The sequence below is a fragment of the Lampris incognitus genome, chromosome 12 (genome assembly GCF_029633865.1).
Source record: "Lampris incognitus isolate fLamInc1 chromosome 12, fLamInc1.hap2, whole genome shotgun sequence".
Lineage (NCBI taxonomy): Eukaryota > Metazoa > Chordata > Actinopteri > Lampriformes > Lampridae > Lampris > Lampris incognitus.
Window position 1 is genome coordinate 50,471,400 of NC_079222.1, and position 25,218 is coordinate 50,496,617.

A 25,218-nucleotide genomic window follows, 5' to 3' on the forward strand; every position below is an offset into this window, starting at 1 on the left:
TCCTTTGGTTTCCCCCCCCCCCCCGACACGATCCACGCGTGCAGCTGTTGAATGTGCTGATGACGTGATTATTGCTGATTACTCTGTCCTCCCCTGCTGCTCTCAGACCGTAGTCCTCAGGGTAACCTGACTCGTAGCAATAGTTCAGCTTCCGGCTTCCACCGCTCTACTGAAGACCTGCGCTGTCAGCAGTCACACAGCCTCGGCCGCCTGCGTGAGTCCGCTGACACCAACTCACACACAAACACACACACACACACACACACTAACAACAAACAACCCCCCCGCAAAAAGTTTCATCAAATGTGAAAACCCAATTACAAATTAAATATATCATAGCTCCAATCTGTTTTATTCTAAACTCCTCTACACAGCACCATGTGATACTACTACACCCCCCCTATCTCTCTATATATATATAGATATGTATATCTATATATATATATATATATTAGCGGTGGGACTTGATTAAAAAAATTAATCGAATTAATTATGGGCTTTGTAATTAATTAATCATAATTAATCGCATTTTAATCTCATATCGATATTTGACACCAGAAGCATCATTTTTCAATTCAAACAGGTCTTGGTAGATGACTAAATCAGTGAATAGACACATACAGAAGTTTAAACAACAAAATCCTGTTTATTTTGTTCAAAACAAGTTTGTTGTGTAAACACAGTACTTTCTGTAAGCCCTGATCTTCTACCACTGAAAGTGGTCTACAGTCCACAGCGATCCGTTTAGCCAGTGAGTTTGTTAATTTATCAGACGTGGACTTACTCATCTTGGCTTTGAACCCCGTCATCTGGTGGAGAGTCGGTGGGCGACTCTGCTTGGTTGTACTAGGAGCGCTAGCGTTAGCGTTAACGTTAGCACTAGCGCCAGTGTTGGTACTAGCTGCAACGTGTTTAGCATGTAGCTGGTACCGGAGGCCTGAATAACTGCGGTGGAATGCCAACTCTTTGTTGCAGAGTCTGCACACAACAGCGCTCTTATCTAGGCTTCCATCCGACCGCTTTTTAAACGTTAATTTCCCATCCACAGAGCTAAGCAACGCGGTGTCGTCCTTGTCGTCCATCACATCTGTCGTTAGCATACTAACTTGTTAGCCTAACCTACTCCGCCTTCCGCTTGACTGACGTCACTCGGTGCATCGGTATAATCCGTATGCCAGAAACGAGTGCACTGAGAAGCGTTCCGTGTTGATAAAATGCGTTAATTTTTTTTAACGCCGTTATTTTTCCTATAATTAATTATCGAATTAATGCATTAAAGTCCCAGCCCTAATGTATATATATATAAACTTAGCACAAAAAGTAAGGAAATGTATTGGGTAGATTATGTCTTTGTTCTAATGATGCTTCTTGGCAGTAAATCTTCTATCAGGCAGCTGATGGGCAGCACCTGAGGTACCAGAAGCTCAACACAAGAGTCAATAGCAGCAGCAGAATAAGCTGCTTGGCATTGGCAGAGAAGATTTGGCAAATGTTTCATGGGCGCAACCCACATACTCAGCTCTGCTGCTCATCCCACAGATGTATGTTCCTTATACATGTGGCGCCATGTACAAACCTCAGTTCCAGTGAAGTTGGGACGTTGTGTAAAACGTGAATAAAAACAGAATACAATGATTTGCAAATCCTTTTCCACCTATATTCAGTTGAATACACTACAAAGACAAGATATTTAATGTTCAAACTGATAAACTTTATTGTTGTTTTGCAAATATTCACTCATTTTGAATTTGATGCCTGCAACACGTTCCACAGAAGCTGGGACAGGGGCATGTTCACCACTGTGTTACACCACCTTTCCTTTTAACAACACTCAATAAGCCTTTGGGAACTGAGGACACTACTTGTTGAAGCTTTGTAGGTGGAATTCTTTCCCATTCTTGCTTGAAGTACGACTTCAGTTGCTCAACAGCCTTGCCGCTTACGTGCAGAGATTTCTCCGGATTCTCTGAATCTTGTGATGATATTATGGACTGGAGATGATGAAATCCCTAAATTCCTTGCAGTTGTACGTTGAGAAACGTTGTTCTTAAACTGTTGGACTATTTGCTCACGCAGTTGTTCACAAAGTGGTGACCCTCGCCCCATCCTTGCTGGTGAACGACTGAGCCTTTCAGGGATGCTCCTTTTATACCCAATCAGGACACTCCCCTGTTTCCAGTTAACCTGTTTACCTGTGGAATGTTCCAGACAGGTGTTTTCTGAGCATTCCTCAACTTTCCCAGTCTTTTGTTGCCCCTGTCCCAGCTTCTTTGGAACGTGTTGCAGGCATCAAACTCAAAATGAGTGAATATTTGCAAAAAAACAATAAAGTTTATCAGTTTGAACATTAAACATCTTGTCTTTGTAGTGTATTCAATTGAATATAGGTCGAAAAGGATTTGCAAATCATTGTATTCTGTTTTTATTCACGTTTTACACAACGTCCCAACTTCACTGGAACTGGGGTTTGTAAAAGGCAAATAAACAGGCTTTCCTACGGTATAAGATTTATTGCCAAGAAGCATTGTTACAACGAAGAAATAATCTACTAAACACAAATTTCCTTACTTTTTGTGCTAAATATATATATACTATATATATATATATATACACACACACACACATATATATACATATACATATATATAAATAATACACACACACATATATACACATACATACATACATACACACACACACACATATATATATTCATAAATAATTACTTGAATCACTGCATTATATATATATATATATATATATATATATAGGTAGATAGATAGGGATGTATGTATGTACACATACAGTATTTTTACATACTGTATTCATATATGTTTATATCTAGGGATTTCCTAGTTGGCAAATCAGAAAACTGTTACTCTGAATAACTAATACACAGTTAATAAACCGTTAATAAACGGTTAATAATCAGACAAGCTCCTTTCACTCTTTCCTAACACCTGTGAATTATGGTCCATTTTAGCAGTGGATGGTGATCACAACTAACACCGATTACATCATTTCCAGCAGGAGCGGACCATGTGTGTGTGTGTGTGTGTGTGTTTTTGTGAACAATGTACTGGACAGCTGTGTAACGTTTAGAGATGTTGTGTGTTTGTACATCTTCTGTTAATGTGTGTCAGTGAGGAGGATTGTGATTATAACAGCATATTTGGTCTTTGTGTGGCATGTTCTTGTTCTCTCTTTATTTCCCCCCGAATCCAAGGAGAGGAAATCCTCACTAGAGACACACTGCTTACAAACGCACTCACGTCAGTTGTCATGCAAAAGCACAGCTTGTCAGCCGTCCACCATTAATTAAAAAAATGAAGAGACACAACAAGGCAGTTAGTTGAAGCAAAATGAGACAGACCACATTATGAAACCACACAGTATCGCAGTTTTGTCCCCAGCATGAGCAGTGTTGTGTTTGTCATGATGTCAGGTGTGTTTGGTTTATTTACAGACCCGGCCCAGAGTCGCAGCATGAACGACATTTCTGACACACCGAGCACTGACCAGGTACTCCTCACTGTGTCTGTTTGACGTTTCTTGTGCGCATGTGTGCAAGCAAATGTGCTGAGTGACTGTTTTAGTGTGTGTGGATGCACATGTGCACGTTCTCCTGCTCAGGTTTCAGTTAATTATTCAAGGAGTAAGACATGTCCAGTTGCCCCATACCAGTCCTAAAACAACGTCAAGGCTTATTTGGTATATTATCTGCTAACAGAAACAAAAATTAAAACGTTATTGGCGTTACTTAGAAAAATATTCCCAATTAATTGCTAAATAGTTCTTAAGATAATAGATGCACACCCTCACCCTTTAGGCATGATGTGCAGTTGTAGAGGGAGTGATGGTTATTGTGGAACTCGTCCGGGATGTTTCCAACTAATTATAAATGAGGATTGTCAAAGCAATATAAACAGAGGGGGATAGTCAGTTCCAGGAGCTACTGGCCGAAAATCTCAGTGCAGAGCTTTTTCTAATGGAGGCGTGTCGTGGCTTCAGATTTCAAAAAGGACAATAATTTGTATTGTATAAACACTAATGGTCCGTTCATTGTGTACTTTAGGTAATCTTTTTTGAGTACTCTCAGTTCCTTTCTTACTGTTAAAGTCCTCAATGTAAGGGATTGAATGGTATAGGCTCTTTTGTCCTCACATATCATCCTTGACCTAACTAATGCTCAAAGAAGTGGTTTCAGGACAAAATGCACAAGGACAAGAAGGGATCAGTTCCCAGATGTTAGCTTGGCAACCACAAGAGCAAGTAAAACGATGGACTGGATGTGGCCAAGATTCACTGCAATAATGTGTCACGCGTCAATGTAAAAAACAAACAAGCAAAAAATAATGATAATGATGAACAAATAAAAATTACGGTCGATTTGTTCTTGTCACAATACATATTTATGGTAGAATATGTGGAAGGCATTCAGCAATAATGAGGGAACGCCTGATAAAGTCTCCAGGAGGAGTCATGTGAATATTACACAGACATCCTAAACTGCTGGCGGCAAGCTGCTTTTTTGTCAAGTTTTATTTTACTGTCATAGGACATTTTGAGCTTTGTTTTTATATACATTTCCAAATACCACTTCAGTTTCTTGGTAGGGTGCTAAATGGACTGCTCTTTCTACACGTTGTGCCTCCTAAGCGTTAACATGGATTAAACAGCCAGCCGAACTCCCTTTCAAGAGCCAGGAAAATGAGCCTTCCTGCTCCTTTAATGACTTCCAATTGTAGCAGTCAAGTTGACAACATTGAATCAGAGTGAAACTACAAATAAAAAGAGAAAATAGCAAAGTGCTTACTTAAAATACATCCCATCAGCTCGCATCATTAGCAGCCATGCTAACGTGTCTGACCGAGTAGCATCGCACAGCTGCAGTGATCGTATCCAGTTATCAAAACCTCCAAAACTTCATCAGTTACCAAAACTCGTTACATTTAAGTTATAAACGTCTTATGATCATGTAACACTTACAGTCGTTGCTTTCTGAAAGATTAACACGACAGATTGAGATAGATAGAAGTAACGTGAATTTGCGTGACAATGGCGACCATGCTTGGTTGGTTTACATTCTAAACTTCCTGTGGTGTTTCCTCTTTAAGCTTCCCTTATCTGGTCCAGCGTGTCAGTGTCACGGTTTGCCTCGCTCAGGCGTGAAAAGTACACGCGTGCATGAAGGTGCAGTGCCAGCAGGGGGCGATGATTAACTCAATGCCAGCAACTCCCCACGGAGGAAAAGAAGCATACAGCATTTTCCAAAATCCCTCGCCTAAGCCTAACCCTAACCTAACCCTAACCCAACCATAACCATAACCCTAAACCTAACCGTAACCATAACCCTAACCCAACCCTAACAAGAACCCTAACCCTAACCTTAACCTCAACCTTAACCCTAACCCTAACCCAACCATAACCCTAACCCAACCCTAAACCTAACCGTAACCATAACCCTAACCCTAACCCAACCCAACCCTAAACCAACCCTAACCCAACCCTAACCCAACCCTAACAAGAACCCTAACCCTAACCCAACCCTAACCTTAACCTTAACCCTAACCCTAACCTGCCTTCACCTCTTAATCATCGCCCCCTGCTGGTGTAACATGGTTAAAAACATCATAACCAAAAAATCTTATATAATTACACAAATTATCACCACATGATTATTATTATTATTATTATTTTCATTGCCAACATTGTTATTTTATTTTATTATATCATCAGGAAATGCTTATAGTAGCCCCTCCTTGTTGTGACACCATTTCCTGTTAGTAGCTATAAAACGTATGCCCCCCTGACCTCTGCCTCTTTCCCGCTTTGGACATTTAGAAAGAGGTATGTGTTCATTTTGTCTGCCCCTGTAATTTATTTTATCCATTCCTAATGTGTCTTATGTCCAATGTGGGTCCCAATTCTTGCGTAGGCTACAGTAGGAGCTGATCTGACGTTTTCTGAAACCTGTACTGTTTTGTTTATATGCGACAGGTATGTTTTATTTCTTTTTGTAAAAAAAATTGTGTCACTAGCTACGCTCCCTTTTCCGCTTTGGACATTTAGAAAGAGGCCACGGTAGGAGCTGATCTGACGTTTTCTGAAACCTGTCCTGTTTTGTTTATATGCGACAGAATACAGATCCCATGCATGAGACAAGTTGTCCTGTCTTTACTACACAACGCAATGAAAAAGTACACCGGTCACACTGGCACTGCATCTTCATACACGCGTGTATGAGCGAGGCAAACCGTGACACTGACACGCTGGACCAGCAGGTGAATTACATGCTTTGGCGTGATACCGGGTTCAGCCGGGCATCAGAACAAAGTCCCACTCAAACGTTGACTCATATCAAATAGTGCGTTAAGTGATGTGAACATACAAATACGTCAAGTTTAAAGCTACTTAAGAACACATAAATCACATTATGGGCAGAACACTAAATATGAGGCCTTAAGCAACAGCATTCATCAGTTAAACACTTTAAAGACTCAGCTTTTTCAGTCACTTTGCCTTACATGGTAGTATTCAGTAGGGTTTTCTGGCTCGTTTTGAGTATTATCAATCGAAATCTACTCTTATTTTAAATGACATATGGCAGCTGGTACAGTGTTAAGAGATGTGGGGGTTGTATGGCTGTATGGCTTCAACAAGGTTGTTTGGCATCACAAACAGAAATGATCCGGTCATCAGCATAGAGATGTAGATTCATATTTGTTCTAGGTTTGTATAAAACAATGATGAATAGCCGAGGGCTAAGCACAGTGTCTTCAGGCACACCTTAACTGAGAGATAGCAAATTTGATATGACGATATCCAAATGAGAGATAGAAGACTAGAAGGCCAGGACTCCGCAGTCTACACAGGGGCGTCAATTCACCAGAAGCCAAGGCATGGCAAAGTCAGATGACGTCACATCTGACATCACGTGACATCAAATCAAGTCCCTCAATTTCTCATTCCATCTCAACCATGTGGCTCTGTGCCAGTAGTTAGCTACAACTGTCAGTACTGAACCACAGTACTCAAAACGCAGACTCAGTCTCAGTTCACAAAAATCAGTCCTTTTAATAAGAAAGAGGTCGGTACACAGGCGATCAGATAACAAGGCAACAGAGTCCAAATCGGCAGGTGAAAGGCAAGGTCAAAAAGGCAAAAAACAGGTAAGGAAACTATAGGGCTTAAGAAACTCACACAAGGAAAAATGCTGGAACACTGTCACAAGGAACAAGACGAACTGACACAGAAGGAAGGGAACACTAAGACTATATACTCTGGAGGAGGAGAGACAATGAGACACAGGTGCAAAACATTAGGGCAGGGCAGGTAATCACACAGGAGGGAGATACGTGAGGGCAGGAAGTAAAGGACCTGAAACGAGACAAGAGGTGAGTATCAAAATAAAACAGGAAGTACAAGACAAAGAACACCGGGAGAAACAAAAACATAACTTAACTATCCAGACGGGGCGTGACAACAACCATTTATTTCATTTATACAATCACATCACCCTAATACAGTCAGAGCCTTGACTGATTCAGTCTGAAAATCCTAACTTAGTCAGTGGTTGTGCTAGCTATTTTTCACAAATAGCTAGCTAGCTAACGTTACCTCAATCATCGAAAATGCTAGGCACCTGGTAGACAAAGTTAATGCAAGCTAATGGTCGCTGACCTTATTTTAAAGGTAAGTTAGCTAGCCGGTTATGTTAGCTAGCTAGTGAATGTGGTCCTCGGCAACCCCAAACGAGTCCAAAAATGTTCTCAAAAAGTAAGAAAATGACCCTCCCTACCTAAAGGTTCGCCCTTGACAACACTCTAAATGTGTGATACGTTTATAATATCTTACTTTTAATGGGAAGAAAATGGAAGTTAAGACTACTATGCTAAGCACAAGTGTCCTTGATTTAGAGCTAACGTTAGCTTACCTTTGCTGCCAGAACTGTGTTGTCGCAGTGATCCGGTGGAAATATAAACAGGTGAAATGTGCGTGGGCCGCAAGGGACTTGTAATTTCGGAACTGTTCACAGGTGTAAGCACGTATACCGTAAACAAGATAGTTGGTGATGTCAAGGTACGAGGGTGGAGGCAGCAGTGAGGGGTCAGCACTCCACCGTTTTGCAGGCAGGCCGTATGGATCAATATTGTTAATTGACAACCATTTCTCCAAATAACGGTCCCTGGCATCCTTGCTAAGTTTGCCTCGGTATGGTATCCTCTCTGCTTTTTTATGCTTCGCTACTTCAGAAGTGCTTTTATTTGCTGCTACCTGGCTCCGTGTTAGCTATTTCTACACCACTGATAATACCAGGAAAATGGCGGCTGGGAGACGTCACAATCAACAAACATACTGTAACGTGCATGGATAAGAAGACACGCTGGCCGCTGGCTGGCGGGTCTGACCCTTTAGTCTAGCGGTTAGCGATGTCTCCTGCGGTGCGGGCGATACGGGTTCGCGTCCCGGCCGCGGCAGTTCCTGTGGTTGCGTTGTCCCCCGAATTCGCTACATTGGTGTAAGAAGTGGGATGGAGCGACCGTAAGGCCATCGGAAGCGCATGCGCCCTGAGGCGTGAAGGAGCTGATATGTTTAAGCGAGCTTGGGTCACCCCACTGCTCAAAACACCTACACTCAACCCAGCCCATATGGAAAACTAAAGACCGGTTTCACTTCTACCCTTTCTTTCCAAAATACTTGAGTGCACGGTCTCTGACCAAGTCTCTGAATTCCTTTCTGAGAACAGTCTGTACGATCCCAATCAGACTGGCTATAATGGATATATCTGCCAGTTTCTGACAGAAAGCTCATGGTTACACTCAGAATATTCAAACCACATATCAGAAGCCATGGTTCAGATTTGTACCATCTCAAACGAATTCCCACTGGACAAAAAAGACAATTGGTATTGCATCTGTGAGAAATTGGGTAACACTTTAGTATGGGGAACGTAGTCACCATTAATTAGGTGCTTATGAGCATGCAAATTAGCAACATGTTGGCTCTTAATTGGTCATTATTACGTACTCATTAATGCCTTATTCTGGATGGCCTTATTATACAACCAGTAAGCCATTAACTATGAGTTTTCCCTCTATAACCTCAGAAGTATTGCTTATTAGTAGTACCATCTCAATATGCTTTGCTTAGTATGGACTTTATAAGGTGGTAGTACCACAAGAAGAGTTATTCTCCTTTACTAACACTTAATGAATATAGTCTGTTCTTACATAACAAAACACAAAACTACAAGTGTTCATAGTGTTAAATTACTGTAAATTAAGTTTTTGTTACTTAGAATATGTTCCCCATACTAAAGTGACATCTTGATCATTACTAATTCACTAGTAATTAAGTGTTTTTATGTTCCCCATACTAAAGTGTTACCAAAAATTCAAAATGTAGTCCTTCAATTTCTTTGCTCCTGTCATCTGAAGTCAGCGTCTGTCTTTGCTCATATTTTCTGGAGATCAGCTGACAGCAATGCACTAAAATATCCCTGGGAAAACTACCGGTTCAAGTTTTGGAAAATTTAACAATCAAGAACCCAAACGTAATTGGGATACAAGTAGGAATACAATGCTGTTGCATATTCAGAATACAGAAATGAAGCATCTCTACACAGCCCACATTACCTCTCCAAACACCAGCGTGCAGGTTGTGGCTGGTCTTCATTCATGAAACTTGAAAATAACTACTTTACTAGTGAGATGAGGTCATCTGAAAAGCCCCTCCCTCATGGTGAGACTTACGCACGTGCCCTGGCACGGACCCTGCTCCTCATGAAAAGTAGTGATATACATCTTGTAAAAACGATTAACGATTTCCAAATCAGCACGTGCACATTTCCTCCTGCATCTTCCACGTGTCGGCAGAGCGAGAGAGTGGCAGATGGCCAGCGCATAGTATTGTAGCGAATTCAGGGGACAACGCAACCACAGGAAGTGCCGCGGCCGGGAAGCGAACCTGTATCGCCCGCACCGCAGGAGACATCGCTAACCGCTAGACTAAAGGGTCGGTAGTGTAACGTGCATGGGTAAGAAGACACGCCGGCCGCTGACTCGCGGGTTTGACCCTTTAGTCTAGCGGTTAGCGATGCCTCCTGCGGTGCGGGCGATACAGGTTCGCTTCCCGGCCGCGGCACTTCCTGTGGTTGCGTTGTCCCCCGAATTCGCTACAGTATATTGGGCTAATGGCGCGGGGATACCGGTGACACCGATCACTAAGCAACAATGTGACATAAATGATACGAGTGATACAGTGGTGCCACTGGTCACACGGGCCTTTAGAAGATGTCTCCTTTCGGTTTTTTTGGAATATTCCCCCTTTTTCTCCCCAGTTGTACCCGGCCAGTTACCCCCCCCTCTCCCGAGCCGTCCCGGTCTCTGCTCCACCCCCTCTGCAGACTACCACCTGCCTCCTCCCATACACGTGGAGTATTCTACCAAAACCTGGATAGTATTGATAAAGGCCTGCTAATTCCCCTCCCCTGCCAGGTGTAATTGCCTCCGTCAGCTGATCGACTCAGTGTTCAGCATGGAGCAGCTCTTTCTGGGTCTTGTTTTTGTCCCGGTTCCTGGGTCTTCCTAATAGTCCATATCCAGTAAAACACAAAAAACAAACAAAACAACAACAAAAAAACCCAACACAAAACAAAACAGGATTTTTCTGGTTTAAAATGAGGAATTAATGTGTGCGCGCGCGCGTGTGTGAGGAATGTGTGTGGGAGTGTGCGTTGTATGTGAGCCTTGTTTGGTGAGTGTAGACAAAGGCTTCAGAACTACTAAATCCCCATAATCCATCAGACCCAATAGCTGCAGGGGGAATTTAGCACATTGTGTGTGTGTCTGTGAGTGCACACGTGTATTTCTGTTCATGGAAGTAATCATTTTATTTGTGATTGTGTGCATATTTCCATGTCTTTGCTTCAGCTTAACTGTTTGAACCGGCCCCTAAGCAACAAGAGAATAAAGCGTATTACAGGTCCAGTGTGAGTCAGTTGTGTTTCCTCTAGATATATGCCAAGGTAGAACAGCAAGCGGAAACCCCACTCCCGTGTATTTTCAATATGACCTGCGATATATGAGACGATTTTGAGTATGTCACATGTGCGTCTCGATCAGCTGTCCTTGCCGTGTGCACTTATCAGTTTGACATCATACTAGCTGCACCTGTAGGGACTTCTTCCTCACTGAGGGAAGAGAAAACTAGACTATAATTGATAACATGTAAAAATGCCCTGTACTAATTTGAGTCCAAGAGATGAACTCTGAAGCCTGCTGGATGAACAGGAAGTCAGCGATGTAAGATCTAGATCAGGGGTGGCTAATCATGTGCCATGGAGAGCCATGTGTATGCAGGTTTTCATTCCAGCCGGACTCCACACCAGGTGATTTCACTGATGAGCAACTCTTCAACCAAAGAGGAAGAAATCACCTGGTGTGGAGTCAGGTTGGAATGAAAACCTGCATACACATGGCTCTCCATGGCACATGGTTAGCCACCCCTGATCTAGATTGTCACACCTGCAGAGGAGAGTCGTGACATCAAGTCCATTCCAACAATCAGGGAACCTCTGCTTGGATAACACACTACAGAAATTACTATAATAATACTATAAAACTGGCTGTGCTGACGGTATGAAGTACTCCAAATTATTTCAATCATTGTTTAAGGATAATAAATAAGCAAATAGTGTAAGAGGACCAATCGATTGACTGATTTTGAACGTACTATGAGGATATTTTGGAGAAAATGTAATCTAAGCACCAACCTCTCCACTTCCATATACTTCTTGATTTTTTTCTCATTTTCTTATACTAGTTTCTTATTTTTTATCTATTTATATTTATATTATATATTTATTTAGTTTATTATCTTATTTTTATTTTATTTATTTTAGTTTGATTAGTTCTTGATTAATTGATTAGTAGGGGGGACTGAAAAAGGCTAAACATTGTGGGTTTCATGCTTCTCTACTAAGACATGTACAACTGTATTAGGACATGTATGACTATATCAGGACGTGTGTGACTGTATTAAGACATGTGTGACTGTATTAAGACATGTGTGACTGGATTAAGACATGTGTGACTGTATTAAGACATGTGTGACTGTATTAAGACATGTGTGACTGTATTAACACATGTACGACTGTATTAACACAAATGTGACTGTATTAAGACATGTGACTGTATTAAGACATGTGTGACTGTATTAACACATGTACGACTGTATTAAGACATGTGTGACTGTTTTAACACAAGTGTGACTGTATTAAGACATGTGACTGTATTAAGACATGTGTGACTGTATTAACACATGTACGACTGTATTAACACAAATGTGACTGTATTAAGACATGTGACTGTATTAAGACATGTGTGACTGTATTAAGACATGTGTGACTGTATTAAGACATGTGTGACTGTATTAACACATCTACGACTGTATTAACACAAATGTGACTGTATTAAGACATGTGACTGTATTAAGACATGTGTGACTGTATTAACACATGTACGACTGTATTAAGACATGTGTGACTGTTTTAACACAAGTGTGACTGTATTAAGACATGTGACTGTAATAAGACATGTGTGACTGTATTAACACATGTACGACTGTATTAAGACATGTGTGACTGTTTTAACACAAGTGTGACTGTATTAAGACATGTATGACTGTATTAACACATGTGTGACTTTATTAAGACATGTATGACTGTATTAACACAAGTGTGACTATTAAGACATGTACGACTGTATTAAGACATGTATGACTGTATTAACACATGTGTGACTTTATTAAGACATGTAAGACTGTATTAACACAAGTGTGACTGTATTAAGACATGTAAGACTGTATTAACACAAGTGTGACTGTATTAAGACATGTACGACTGTATTACGACATGTGTGACTGTATTAAAACATGTATGACTGTATTAAGACATGTGTGACGGTATTAACACAAGTGTGACTGTATTAAGACATTTACAGGTGTATTTACACAAGTGTGTCTGTATTAAGACATGTACGAGTGTATTAAGACATGTATGACTGTATTAACACATGTACGACTGTATTAAGACATGTGTGACTGTATTAACACATGTACGACTGTATTAAGACATGTGCGGCTGTATTAACACATGTACGACTGTATTAAGACATGTGTGACTGTATTAACACATGTATGACTGTATTAAGATATGTGTGACTTTATTAACACATGTACGACTGTATTAAGACATGTTTGACTGTATTAAGACATGTGTGACTGTATTAACACATGTATGACTGTATTAAGATATGTGTGACTTTATTAACACATGTACAACTGTATTAACACATGTGTGACTTTATTAAGACATGTACGACTGTATTAACACAAATGGGACTGTATTAAGACATGTACGACTGTATTAACATATGTGTTTTGTATTAAGACATGTACGACTGTATTAAGACATGTGTGACTGTATTAACACATGTATGAGTGTATTAAGACATGTGTGACTGTATTAACACATGTACGACTGTATTAAGACATGTATGACGGTATTAACACGTGTGACTGTATTAAGACATGTGTGACTGTATTAACACGTGTGACTGTATTAAGACACGTATGACTGTATTAACACAAGTGTGACTGTATTAAGACAAGTACGACTGTATTAAGACGTGTACGGCTGTATTAACACATGTGTGACTGTATTAAGACATGTACGACTGTATTAAGACGTGTACGGCTGTATTAACACATGTGTGACTGTATTAAGACATGTACGACTGTATTAAGACGTGTACAGCTGTATTAACACGTGTGACTGTATTAAGACATGTACAACTATATTAAGACGTGTACGACTGTATTAACACATGTGTGACAGTATTAAGACATGTACTGCTCTATTAAGATATGTGTGACTTTATTAAGACATGTGTGACTATATTAACACGTGTGACTGTATTAAGACAAGTGTGACTGTATGAAGACATGTATGACTGTATTAAGACGTGTATGAGTGCATTAAGATGTGTGACTGTATGAAGACGTATAAGACTGTATTAAGACGTGTATGACTGTATTAACACATGTGTGACTGTATTAAGACATGTACGACTGTATTAAGACGTGCACGGCTGTATTTACACATGTGTGACTGTATGAAGACATGTATGACTGTATTAACACATGTACGACTGTATTAAGACATGTACGACTGTATTAAGACATGTGTGACTGTATTAAGACATGTACGACTGTATTAAGACAAGTGTGACTGTATTAAGACATGTACGACTGTATTAAGACATGTGTGACTGTATTAAGACATGCACGACTGTATTAACACATGTGTGACTTTATTAAGACATTTACGACTGTATTAACACAAGTGTGACTGTATTAAGACAAGTGTGACTGTATTAAGACATGTACGACTGTATTAACACATGTGTGACTTTATTAAGACATGTACGACTGTATTAACACAAGTGTGACTGTATTAAGACATGTACGACTGTATTACGACATGTGTGACTGTGTTAACACATGTATGACTGTATGAAGACATGTGTGACGGTATTAACACAAGTGTGACTGTATTAAGACATGTACGAGTGTATTAAGACATGTGTGACTGTATTAACACATGTACGACTGTATTAAGACATATGTGACTGTATTAACACATGTACGACTGTATTAAGACATGTGTGACTGTATTAAGACATGTACGAGTGTATTAAGACATGTGTGACTGTATTAACACATATACGACTGTATTAAGACATGTGTGACTGTATTAAGACATGTACGACTGTATTAAGACATGTGTGGCTGTATTAACACATGTACGACTGTATTAAGACATGTGTGACTGTATTAAGACATGTGTGACTGTATTAACACATGTACGACTGTATTAAGACATGTGTGACTGTATTAACACATGTACGACTGTATTAAGACATGTACGACTGTATTAACACATGTACGACTGTATTAAGACATGTGTGACTTTATTAAGACATGTACGACTGTATTAATACAAATGTGACTGTATTAAGACATGTACGACTGTATTAACACATGTGATTTGTATTAAGATATGTACGACTGTATTAAGGCATTTGTGACTGTATTAACACATGTATGACTGTATTAAGACATGTGTGACTGTATTAACACATGTACGACTGTATTAAGACATGTACGACTGTATTAAGACATGTACGACTGTATTAACACATGTGTGACTTTATTAAGACATGTACGACTGTATTAACACATGTACGACTGTATTAAGACATGTGTGACTGTATTAACACATGTGTGACTGTATTAAGACATCTACGGCTTTTTTAACACATGTGTGACTGTATTAAGACATGTATGACTGTATTAAGACATGTGTGACTGTATGAAGACATGTATGACTGTATTAAGACATGTACGAGTGTATTAAGACATGTGTGACTGTATTAAGACATGTATGACTGTATTAAGACATGTGTGACTGTATTAAGACATGTATGACTGTATGAAGACATGTGTGACTGTATTAAGACATGTATGACTGTATGAAGACATGTGTGACTGTATTAAGACATGTGTGACTGTATTAATACATGTCTGACTGTATTAAGACATGTGTGGCTGTATTAAGACATGTTTGACTGTATTAAGACGTGTGTGACTGTATTAAGACGTGTCGGACTGTATGAAGACATGTGTGACTGTATTAAGACATGTATGACTGTATTAAGACATGTGTGACTGTATTAAGACATGTATGACTGTATGAAGACATGTGTGACTGTATTAAGACATGTATGACTGTATGAAGACATGTGTGACTGTATTAAGACATGTGTGACTGTATTAATACATGTGTGACTGTATTAAGACATGTGTGACTGCATTAAGACGTGTCGGACTGTATGAAGACATGTGTGACTGTATTAAGACGTGTCGGACTGTATGAAGACATGTGTGACAGTATTAAGACATGTGTGACTGTATTAAGACATTTGTGACTGTATTAAGACGTGTGTGACTGTATTAAGACGTGTCGGACTGTATTAAGACATGTGTGACTGTATTAAGACGTGTCGGACTGTATTAAGACATGTGACTGTATTAAGACGTGTCGGACTGTATTAAGACATGTGTGACTGTATTAACACATGTACGACTTTATTAAGACATGTACGACTGTATTAAGACATGTGTGACTGTATTAAGACATGTACGACTGTATTAAGACAAGTGTGACTGTATTAAGACATGTATGACTGTATTAAGACATGTGTGACTGTATTAAGACATGCACGACTGTATTAACACATGTGTGACTTTATTAAGACATGTACGACTGTATTAACACAAGTGTGACTGTATTAAGACATGTACGACTGTATTAAGACATGTGTGACTGTATTAACACATGTGTGACTTTATTAAGACATGTACGACTGTATTAACACAAGTGTGACTGTATTAAGACATGTACGACTGTATTAACACAAGTGTGACTGTATTAAGACATGTACGACTGTAATACGACATGTGTGACTGTGTTAACACATGTATGACTGTATTAAGACATGTGTGACGGTATTAACACAAGTGTGACTGTATTAAGACATGTACGAGTGTATTAAGACATGTGTGACTGTATTAACACATGTACGACTGTATTAAGACATATGTGACTGTATTAACACATGTACGACTGTATTAAGACATGTGTGACTGTATTAAGACATGTACGAGTGTATTAAGACATGTGTTACTGTATTAACACATGTACGACTGTATTAAGACATGTGTGACTGTATTAAGACATGTACGACTGTATTAAGACATGTGTGGCTGTATGAACACATGTACGACTGTATTAAGACATGTGTGACTGTATTAAGACATGTGTGACTGTATTAAGACATGTGTGACTGTATTAACACATGTACGACTGTATTAAGACATGTCTGGCTGTATTAACACATGTACGACTGTATTAAGACATGTGTGACTGTATTAACACATGTATGACTGTATTAAGACATGTGTGACTTTATTAACACATGTACGACTGTATTAACACATGTGTGACTTTATTAAGACATGTACGACTGTATTAACACAAATGTGACTGTATTAAGACATGTACGACTGTATTAACACATGTGATTTGTATTAAGATATGTACGACTGTATTAAGACATTTGTGACTGTATTAACACATGTATGACTGTATTAAGACATGTGTGACTGTATTAACACATGTACGACTGTATTAAGACATGTACGACTGTATTAACACATGTGTGACTTTATTAAGACATGTACGACTGTATTAACACATGTACGACTGTATTAAGACATTTGTGACTGTATTAACACATGTGTGACTGTATTAAGACATCTACGACTGTATTAACACATGTGTGACTGTATTAACACATGTGTGACTGTATTAACACATGTGTGACTGTATTAAGACATGTACGACTGTATTAAGACATGTACGATTGTATTAACACATATGTGATTGTATTAAGACATGTACGACTGTATTAACACATGTGTGACTGTGTTAACACATGTGTGACTGTATTAAGACATGTACGACTGTATTAACACATGTATGACTGTATTAACACATGTGTGACTGTATTAACACATGTGTGACTGTATTAAGACATGTATGACTGTATTAACACGTGCGACTGTATTAAGACATGTACGACTGTATTAAGACGTGTACGGCTGTATTAACACATGTGTGACTGTATTAAGACATGCGTGACTGTATTAAGACATGTATGACTGTATTAAGACGTGTATGAGTGTATTAAGATGTGTGACTGTATGAAGACGTGTAAAACTGTATTAAGACGTGTATGACTGTATTAACACATGTGTGACTGTATTAAGACATGTACGACTGTATTAAGACGTGCATGGCTGTATTAACACATGTGTGACTGTATGAAGACATGTATGACTGTATTAAGACGTGTACGACTGTATTAAGACGTGTGACTGTATTAAGACATGTATGACAGTCTTAAGACGTTTGTGGCTGTATTAAGATGTGCAAGATAGTATTAAGACATGTATGACTGTAATAAGACCTGTGTCTGTATTAAGACATGTGTGACTGTATTAACACATGTGTGACTGTATTAAGACATGTATGACTGTATTAAGACGTGTACGACTGTATTAAGACATGTATGACTGTATGAAGACCTGTGACTGTATTAAGACATGTGTGACAGTATTAAGACATGTGTGACTGTATTAAGACTTGTGTGACTGTATTAAGACATTTGTGACTGTATTAATACATATGTGACTGTATTAAGACATTTGTGACTGTATTAAGACATGTGTGACTGTATTAAGACATGTGTGACTGTATGAAGACATGTGTGACTGTATTAAGACATGTATGACTGCATGAAGACATGTATGACTGTATTAAGACATGCGACTATATGAAGACATGTATGACTGTATTAAGACATGTGACTGTATGAAGACATGTATGACTGTATTAAGACATGTGACTATAAGAAGACATGTATGACTGTATTAAGAAATGTGACTGTATGAAGACATGTATGACTGTATTAAGACATATATGACTGCATGAAGACATGTATGACTATTAAGACATGTGACTGTATTAAGACATGTATGACTGTATTAAGACATGTGTGACTGTATTAAGACATGTATGACTGTATGAAGACATGTGTGACTGTATTAAGACATGTATGACTGTATGAAGACATGTGTGACTGTATTAAGACATGTGTGACTGTATTAATACATGTGTGACTGTATTAAGACATGTGTGACTGCATTAAGACGTGTCGGACTGTATGAAGACATGTGTGACTGTATTAAGACGTGTCGGACTGTATGAAGACATGTGTGACAGTATTAAGACATGTGTGACTGTATTAAGACATTTGTGACTGTATTAAGACGTGTGTGACTGTATTAAGACGTGTCGGACTGTATTAAGACATGTGTGACTGTATTAAGACGTGTCGGACTGTATTAAGACATGTGACTGTATTAAGACGTGTCGGACTGTATTAAGACATGTGTGACTGTATTTACACATGTACGACTTTATTAAGACATGTACGACTGTATTAAGACATGTGTGACTGCATTAAGACATGTACGACTGTATTAAGACAAGTGTGACTGTATTAAGACATGTATGACTGTATTAAGACATGTGTGACTGTATTAAGACATGCACGACTGTATTAACACATGTGTGACTTTATTAAGACATGTACGACTGTATTAACACAAGTGTGACTGTATTAAGACATGTACGACTGTATTAAGACATGTGTGACTGTATTAACACATGTGTGACTTTATTAAGACATGTACGACTGTATTAACACAAGTGTGACTGTATTAAGACATGTACGACTGTATTAACACAAGTGTGACTGTATTAAGACATGTACGACTGTAATACGACATGTGTGACTGTGTTAACACATGTATGACTGTATTAAGACATGTGTGACGGTATTAACACAAGTGTGACTGTATTAAGACATGTACGAGTGTATTAAGACATGTGTGACTGTATTAACACATGTACGACTGTATTAAGACATATGTGACTGTATTAACACATGTACGACTGTATTAAGACATGTGTGACTGTATTAAGACATGTACGAGTGTATTAAGACATGTGTTACTGTATTAACACATGTACGACTGTATTAAGACATGTGTGACTGTATTAAGACATGTACGACTGTATTAAGACATGTGTGGCTGTATGAACACATGTACGACTGTATTAAGACATGTGTGACTGTATTAAGACATGTGTGACTGTATTAACGCATGTACGACTGTATTAAGACATTTGTGACTGTATTAACACATGTACGACTGTATTAAGACATGTGTGACTGTATTAACACATGTACGACTGTATTAAGACATGTCTGGCTGTATTAACACATGTACGACTGTATTAAGACGTGTGACTGTATTAACACATGTATGACTGTATTAAGACATGTGTGACTTTATTAACACATGTACGACTGTATTAACACATGTGTGACTTTATTAAGACATGTACGACTGTATTAACACAAATGTGACTGTATTAAGACATGTACGACTGTATTAACACATGTGATTTGTATTAAGATATGTACGACTGTATTAAGACATTTGTGACTGTATTAACACATGTATGACTGTATTAAGACATGTGTGACTGTATTAACACATGTACGACTGTATTAAGACATGTACGACTGTATTAACACATGTGTGACTTTATTAAGACATGTACGACTGTATTAACACATGTACGACTGTATTAAGACATTTGTGACTGTATTAACACATGTGTGACTGTATTAAGACATCTACGACTGTATTAACACATGTGTGACTGTATTAACACATGTATGACTGTATTAACACATGTGTGACTGTATTAAGACATGTACGACTGTATTAAGACATGTACGATTGTATTAACACATATGTGATTGTATTAAGACATGTACGACTGTATTAACACATGTGTGACTGTGTTAACACATGTGTGACTGTATTAAGACATGTACGACTGTATTAACACATGTATGACTGTATTAACACATGTGTGACTGTATTAACACATGTGTGACTGTATTAAGACATGTATGACTGTATTAACACGTGCGACTGTATTAAGACATGTACGACTGTATTAAGACGTGTACGGCTGTATTAACACATGTGTGACTGTATTAAGACATGCGTGACTGTATTAAGACATGTATGACTGTATTAAGACGTGTATGAGTGTATTAAGATGTGTGACTGTATGAAGACGTGTAAAACTGTATTAAGACGTGTATGACTGTATTAACACATGTGTGACTGTATTAAGACATGTACGACTGTATTAAGACGTGCATGGCTGTATTAACACATTTGTGACTGTATGAAGACATGTATGACTGTATTAAGACGTGTACGACTGTATTAAGACGTGTGACTGTATTAAGACATGTATGACAGTCTTAAGACGTTTGTGGCTGTATTAAGATGTGCAAGATAGTATTAAGACATGTATGACTGTAATAAGACCTGTGTCTGTATTAAGACATGTGTGACTGTATTAACACATGTGTGACTGTATTAAGACATGTATGACTGTATTAAGACGTGTACGACTGTATTAAGACATGTATGACTGTATGAAGACCTGTGACTGTATTAAGACATGTGTGACAGTATTAAGACATGTGTGACTGTATTAAGACTTGTGTGACTGTATTAAGACATTTGTGACTGTATTAATACATATGTGACTGTATTAAGACATTTGTGACTGTATTAAGACATGTGTGACTGTATTAAGACATGTGTGACTGTATGAAGACATGTGTGACTGTATTAAGACATGTATGACTGCATGAAGACATGTATGACTGTATTAAGACATGCGACTATATGAAGACATGTATGACTGTATTAAGACATGTGACTGTATGAAGACATGTATGACTGTATTAAGACATGTGACTATAAGAAGACATGTATGACTGTATTAAGAAATGTGACTGTATGAAGACATGTATGACTGTATTAAGACATATATGACTGCATGAAGACATGTATGACTGTATTAAGACATGTGACTGTATTAAGACATGTATGACTGTATTAAGACATATGACTGTATGAAGACATGCATGACTGTATTAAGACATGTGTGACTGTATTAAGACATGTATGACTGTATTAAGACATGTGTGACTGTATTAATACATGTGTGACTGTATTAAGACATGTGTGACTGTATGAAGACATGTGTGACTGTATTAAGACATGTATGACTGTATTAAGACATGTGTGACTGTATGAAGACATGTCTGACTGTATTAAGACATGTATGACTGTATTAAGACATGTATGACTGTATTAAGACATGTGTGACTGTATGAAGACATGTATGACTGTATTAAGACATGTACGAGTGTATTAAGACATATGTGACTGTATTAAGACATGTATGACTGTATTAAGACATGTGTGACTGTATTAAGACATGTATGACTGTATGAAGACATGTGTGACTGTATTAAGACATGTATGACTGTATGAAGACATGTGTGACTGTATTAAGACATGTGTGACTGTATTAATACATGTGTGACTGTATTAAGACATGTGTGGCTGTATTAAGACAGGTTTGACTGTATTAAGACGTGTGTGGCTGTATTAAGACGTGTCGGACTGTATTAAGACATGTGTGACTGTATTAAGACATGTATGACTGTATTAAGACATGTGTGACTGTATTAAGACATGTATGACTGTATGAAGACATGTGTGACTGTATTAAGACATGTATGACTGTATGAAGACATGTGTGACTGTATTAAGACATGTGTGACTGTATTAATACATGTGTGACTGTATTAAGACATGTTTGACTGCATTAAGACGTGTCGGACTGTATGAAGACATATGTGACTGTATTAAGACGTGTCGGACTGTATGAAGACATGTGTGACAGTATTAAGACATGTGTGACTGTATTAAGACATGTGTGACTGTATTAAGACGTGTGTGACTGTATTAAGACGTGTCGGACTGTATTAAGACATGTGTGACTGTATTAAGACGTGTTGGACTGTATTAAGACATGTGACTGTATTAAGACGTGTCGGACTGTATTAAGACATGTGTGACTGTATTAAGACGTGTCGGACTGTATTAAGACATGTGACTGTATTAAGGCGTGTGTGACTGTATGAAGACATGTGTGACTGTATTAAGACGTGTCGGACTGTATTAAGACATGTGACTGTATTAAGACATGTGACTGTATTAAGACGTGTGTGACTGTATTAAGACATGTGTGACTGTATTAAGACGTGTCGGACTGTATGAAGACATGTGTGACTGTATGAAGACGTGTCGGACTGTATTAAGACGTGACTGTATTAAGACATGTGACTGTATTAAGACGTGTGTGACTGTATGAAGACATGTGTGACTGTATTAAGACGTGTCGGACTGTATTAAGACATGTGACTGTATTAAGACATGTGACTGTATTAAGACATGTATGACTGTATTAAGACATGTGTGACTGTATTAAGACATGTGTGACTGTATTAAGACATGTATGACTGTATTAAGACATGTATGACTGTATTAAGACATGTGACTGTATTAAGACGTGTGTGACTGTATGAAGACATGTGTGACTGTATTAAGATGTGTCGGACTGTATTAAGACATGTGACTGTATTAAGACATGTGACTGTATTAAGACATGTATGACTGTATTAAGACATGTGTGACTGTATTAAGACATGTGTGACTGTATTAAGACATGTATGACTGTATTAAGACATGTATGACTGTATTAAGACATGTGACTGTATTAAGACATGTGTGACTGTATTAAGACGTGTGTGACTGTATTAAGACATGTATGACTGTATTAAGACATGTATGACTGTATTAAGACATGTATGACTGTATTAAGACATGTGACTGTATTAAGACATGTGACTGTATTAAGACATGTATGACTGTATTAAGACATGTATGACTGTATTAAGACATGTATGACTGTATTAAGACATGTGACTGTATTAAGACATGTGTGACTGTATGAAGACATGTGTGACTGTATTAAGACGTGTCGGACTGTATTAAGACATGTGTGACTGTATTAAGACATGTGTGACTGTATTAAGACATGTATGACTGTATTAAGACATGTGACTGTATTAAGACATGTGACTGTATTAAGACATGTGTGACTGTATTAAGACATGTGTGACTGTATTAAGACATGTATGACTGTATTAAGACATGTGACTGTATTAAGACATGTGACTGTATTAAGACGTGTGTGACTGTATGAAGACATGTGTGACTGTATTAAGACGTGTCGGACTGTATTAAGACATTTTACTGTATTAAGACATGTGACTTTATTAAGACGTGTGTGACTGTATTAAGACATGTGTGACTGTATTAAGACGTGTCGGACTGTATGAAGACATGTGTGACTGTATGAAGACGTGTCGGACTGTATTAAGACGTGACTGTATTAAGACATGTGTGACTGTATTAAGACATGTGACTGTATTAAGACGTGTGTGACTGTATTAAGACATGTGACTTTATTAAGACGTGTGTGACTGTATTAAGACATGTGTGACTGTATTAAGACGTGTCGGACTGTATGAAGACATGTGTGACTGTATGAAGACGTGTCGGACTGTATTAAGACGTGACTGTATTAAGACATGTGTGACTGTATTAAGACATGTGACTGTATTAAGACGTGTGTGACTGTATTAAGACATGTCGGACTGTATGAAGACATGTATGTCCTGAACATGTGCTGTCCCTCTCTCTGCCTGTGTTTCTGTCCCCGGTCCAGCTGAAGAATAAGTTCATGAAGAAGATTCCTCGTGACGCCGAGGCTTCCAACGTCTTGATTGGGGAGGTGGACTTTCTGGAGAAACCCTTTGTTTCCTTTGTGCGCTTGGCTCAAGCCACGACGCTGGGGGGTCTTACTGAGGTCCCTGTCCCCACAAGGTTTAGCTCTCCCTCATTCTCTGTGTAGCACGTGTGTGTGTGTGTGTGTGTGTGTGTGTGTGTGTGTGTGTGTGTGTGTGTGTGTGTGTGTGTGTGTGTGTGTGTGACTCTAGTCTCATATCTGCTACCCTTCACTCACTCGGCAGGTTTCTCTTCATCTTGCTGGGTCCTCTTGGTAAAAGCAAGTCCTACAACGAGATCGGCAGAGCTATCGCCACGCTCATGGTGGATGATGTGAGTGTATATGAGTCGTCCACCCCAGTTCTCACACACACACACACACACACACACACACACACACACACACACACACACACAGACAAGACTTAAAATCAGGTTGTAACTGCTTCTATCAAACCAGTGGGACATCAGAGCAGCTACAGTGTATCATCACATGCTGGTTCATGTTGTGTTGTTACCCCGCCAGTTGTTCAGTGTTGTGGCTTATAAAGCAGCTACAGTGTGTCATCACATGCTGGTTCATGTTGTGTTGTTACCCCGCCAGTTGTTCAGTGACGTGGCTTATAAAGCAGCTACAGTGTGTCATCACATGCTGGTTTATGTTGT

At 38.7% G+C, this 25,218-nt stretch overlaps 1 protein-coding gene across 1 annotated transcript in view; it reads left to right on the top strand.

Annotated features, from left to right (window-relative positions):
• LOC130121685 (electrogenic sodium bicarbonate cotransporter 4-like) overlaps window positions 1-25,218 on the top strand; it is a 51,050-nt gene that overhangs the window by 16,641 nt on the left and 9,191 nt on the right. Inside the window, exons 6-8 of the mRNA XM_056290538.1 lie at window positions 3,467-3,522; window positions 24,494-24,651; window positions 24,798-24,885. Coding sequence (XP_056146513.1) covers window positions 3,467-3,522; window positions 24,494-24,651; window positions 24,798-24,885 — 302 coding nt within the window. The remainder of the gene's footprint in view (window positions 1-3,466; window positions 3,523-24,493; window positions 24,652-24,797; window positions 24,886-25,218) is intronic.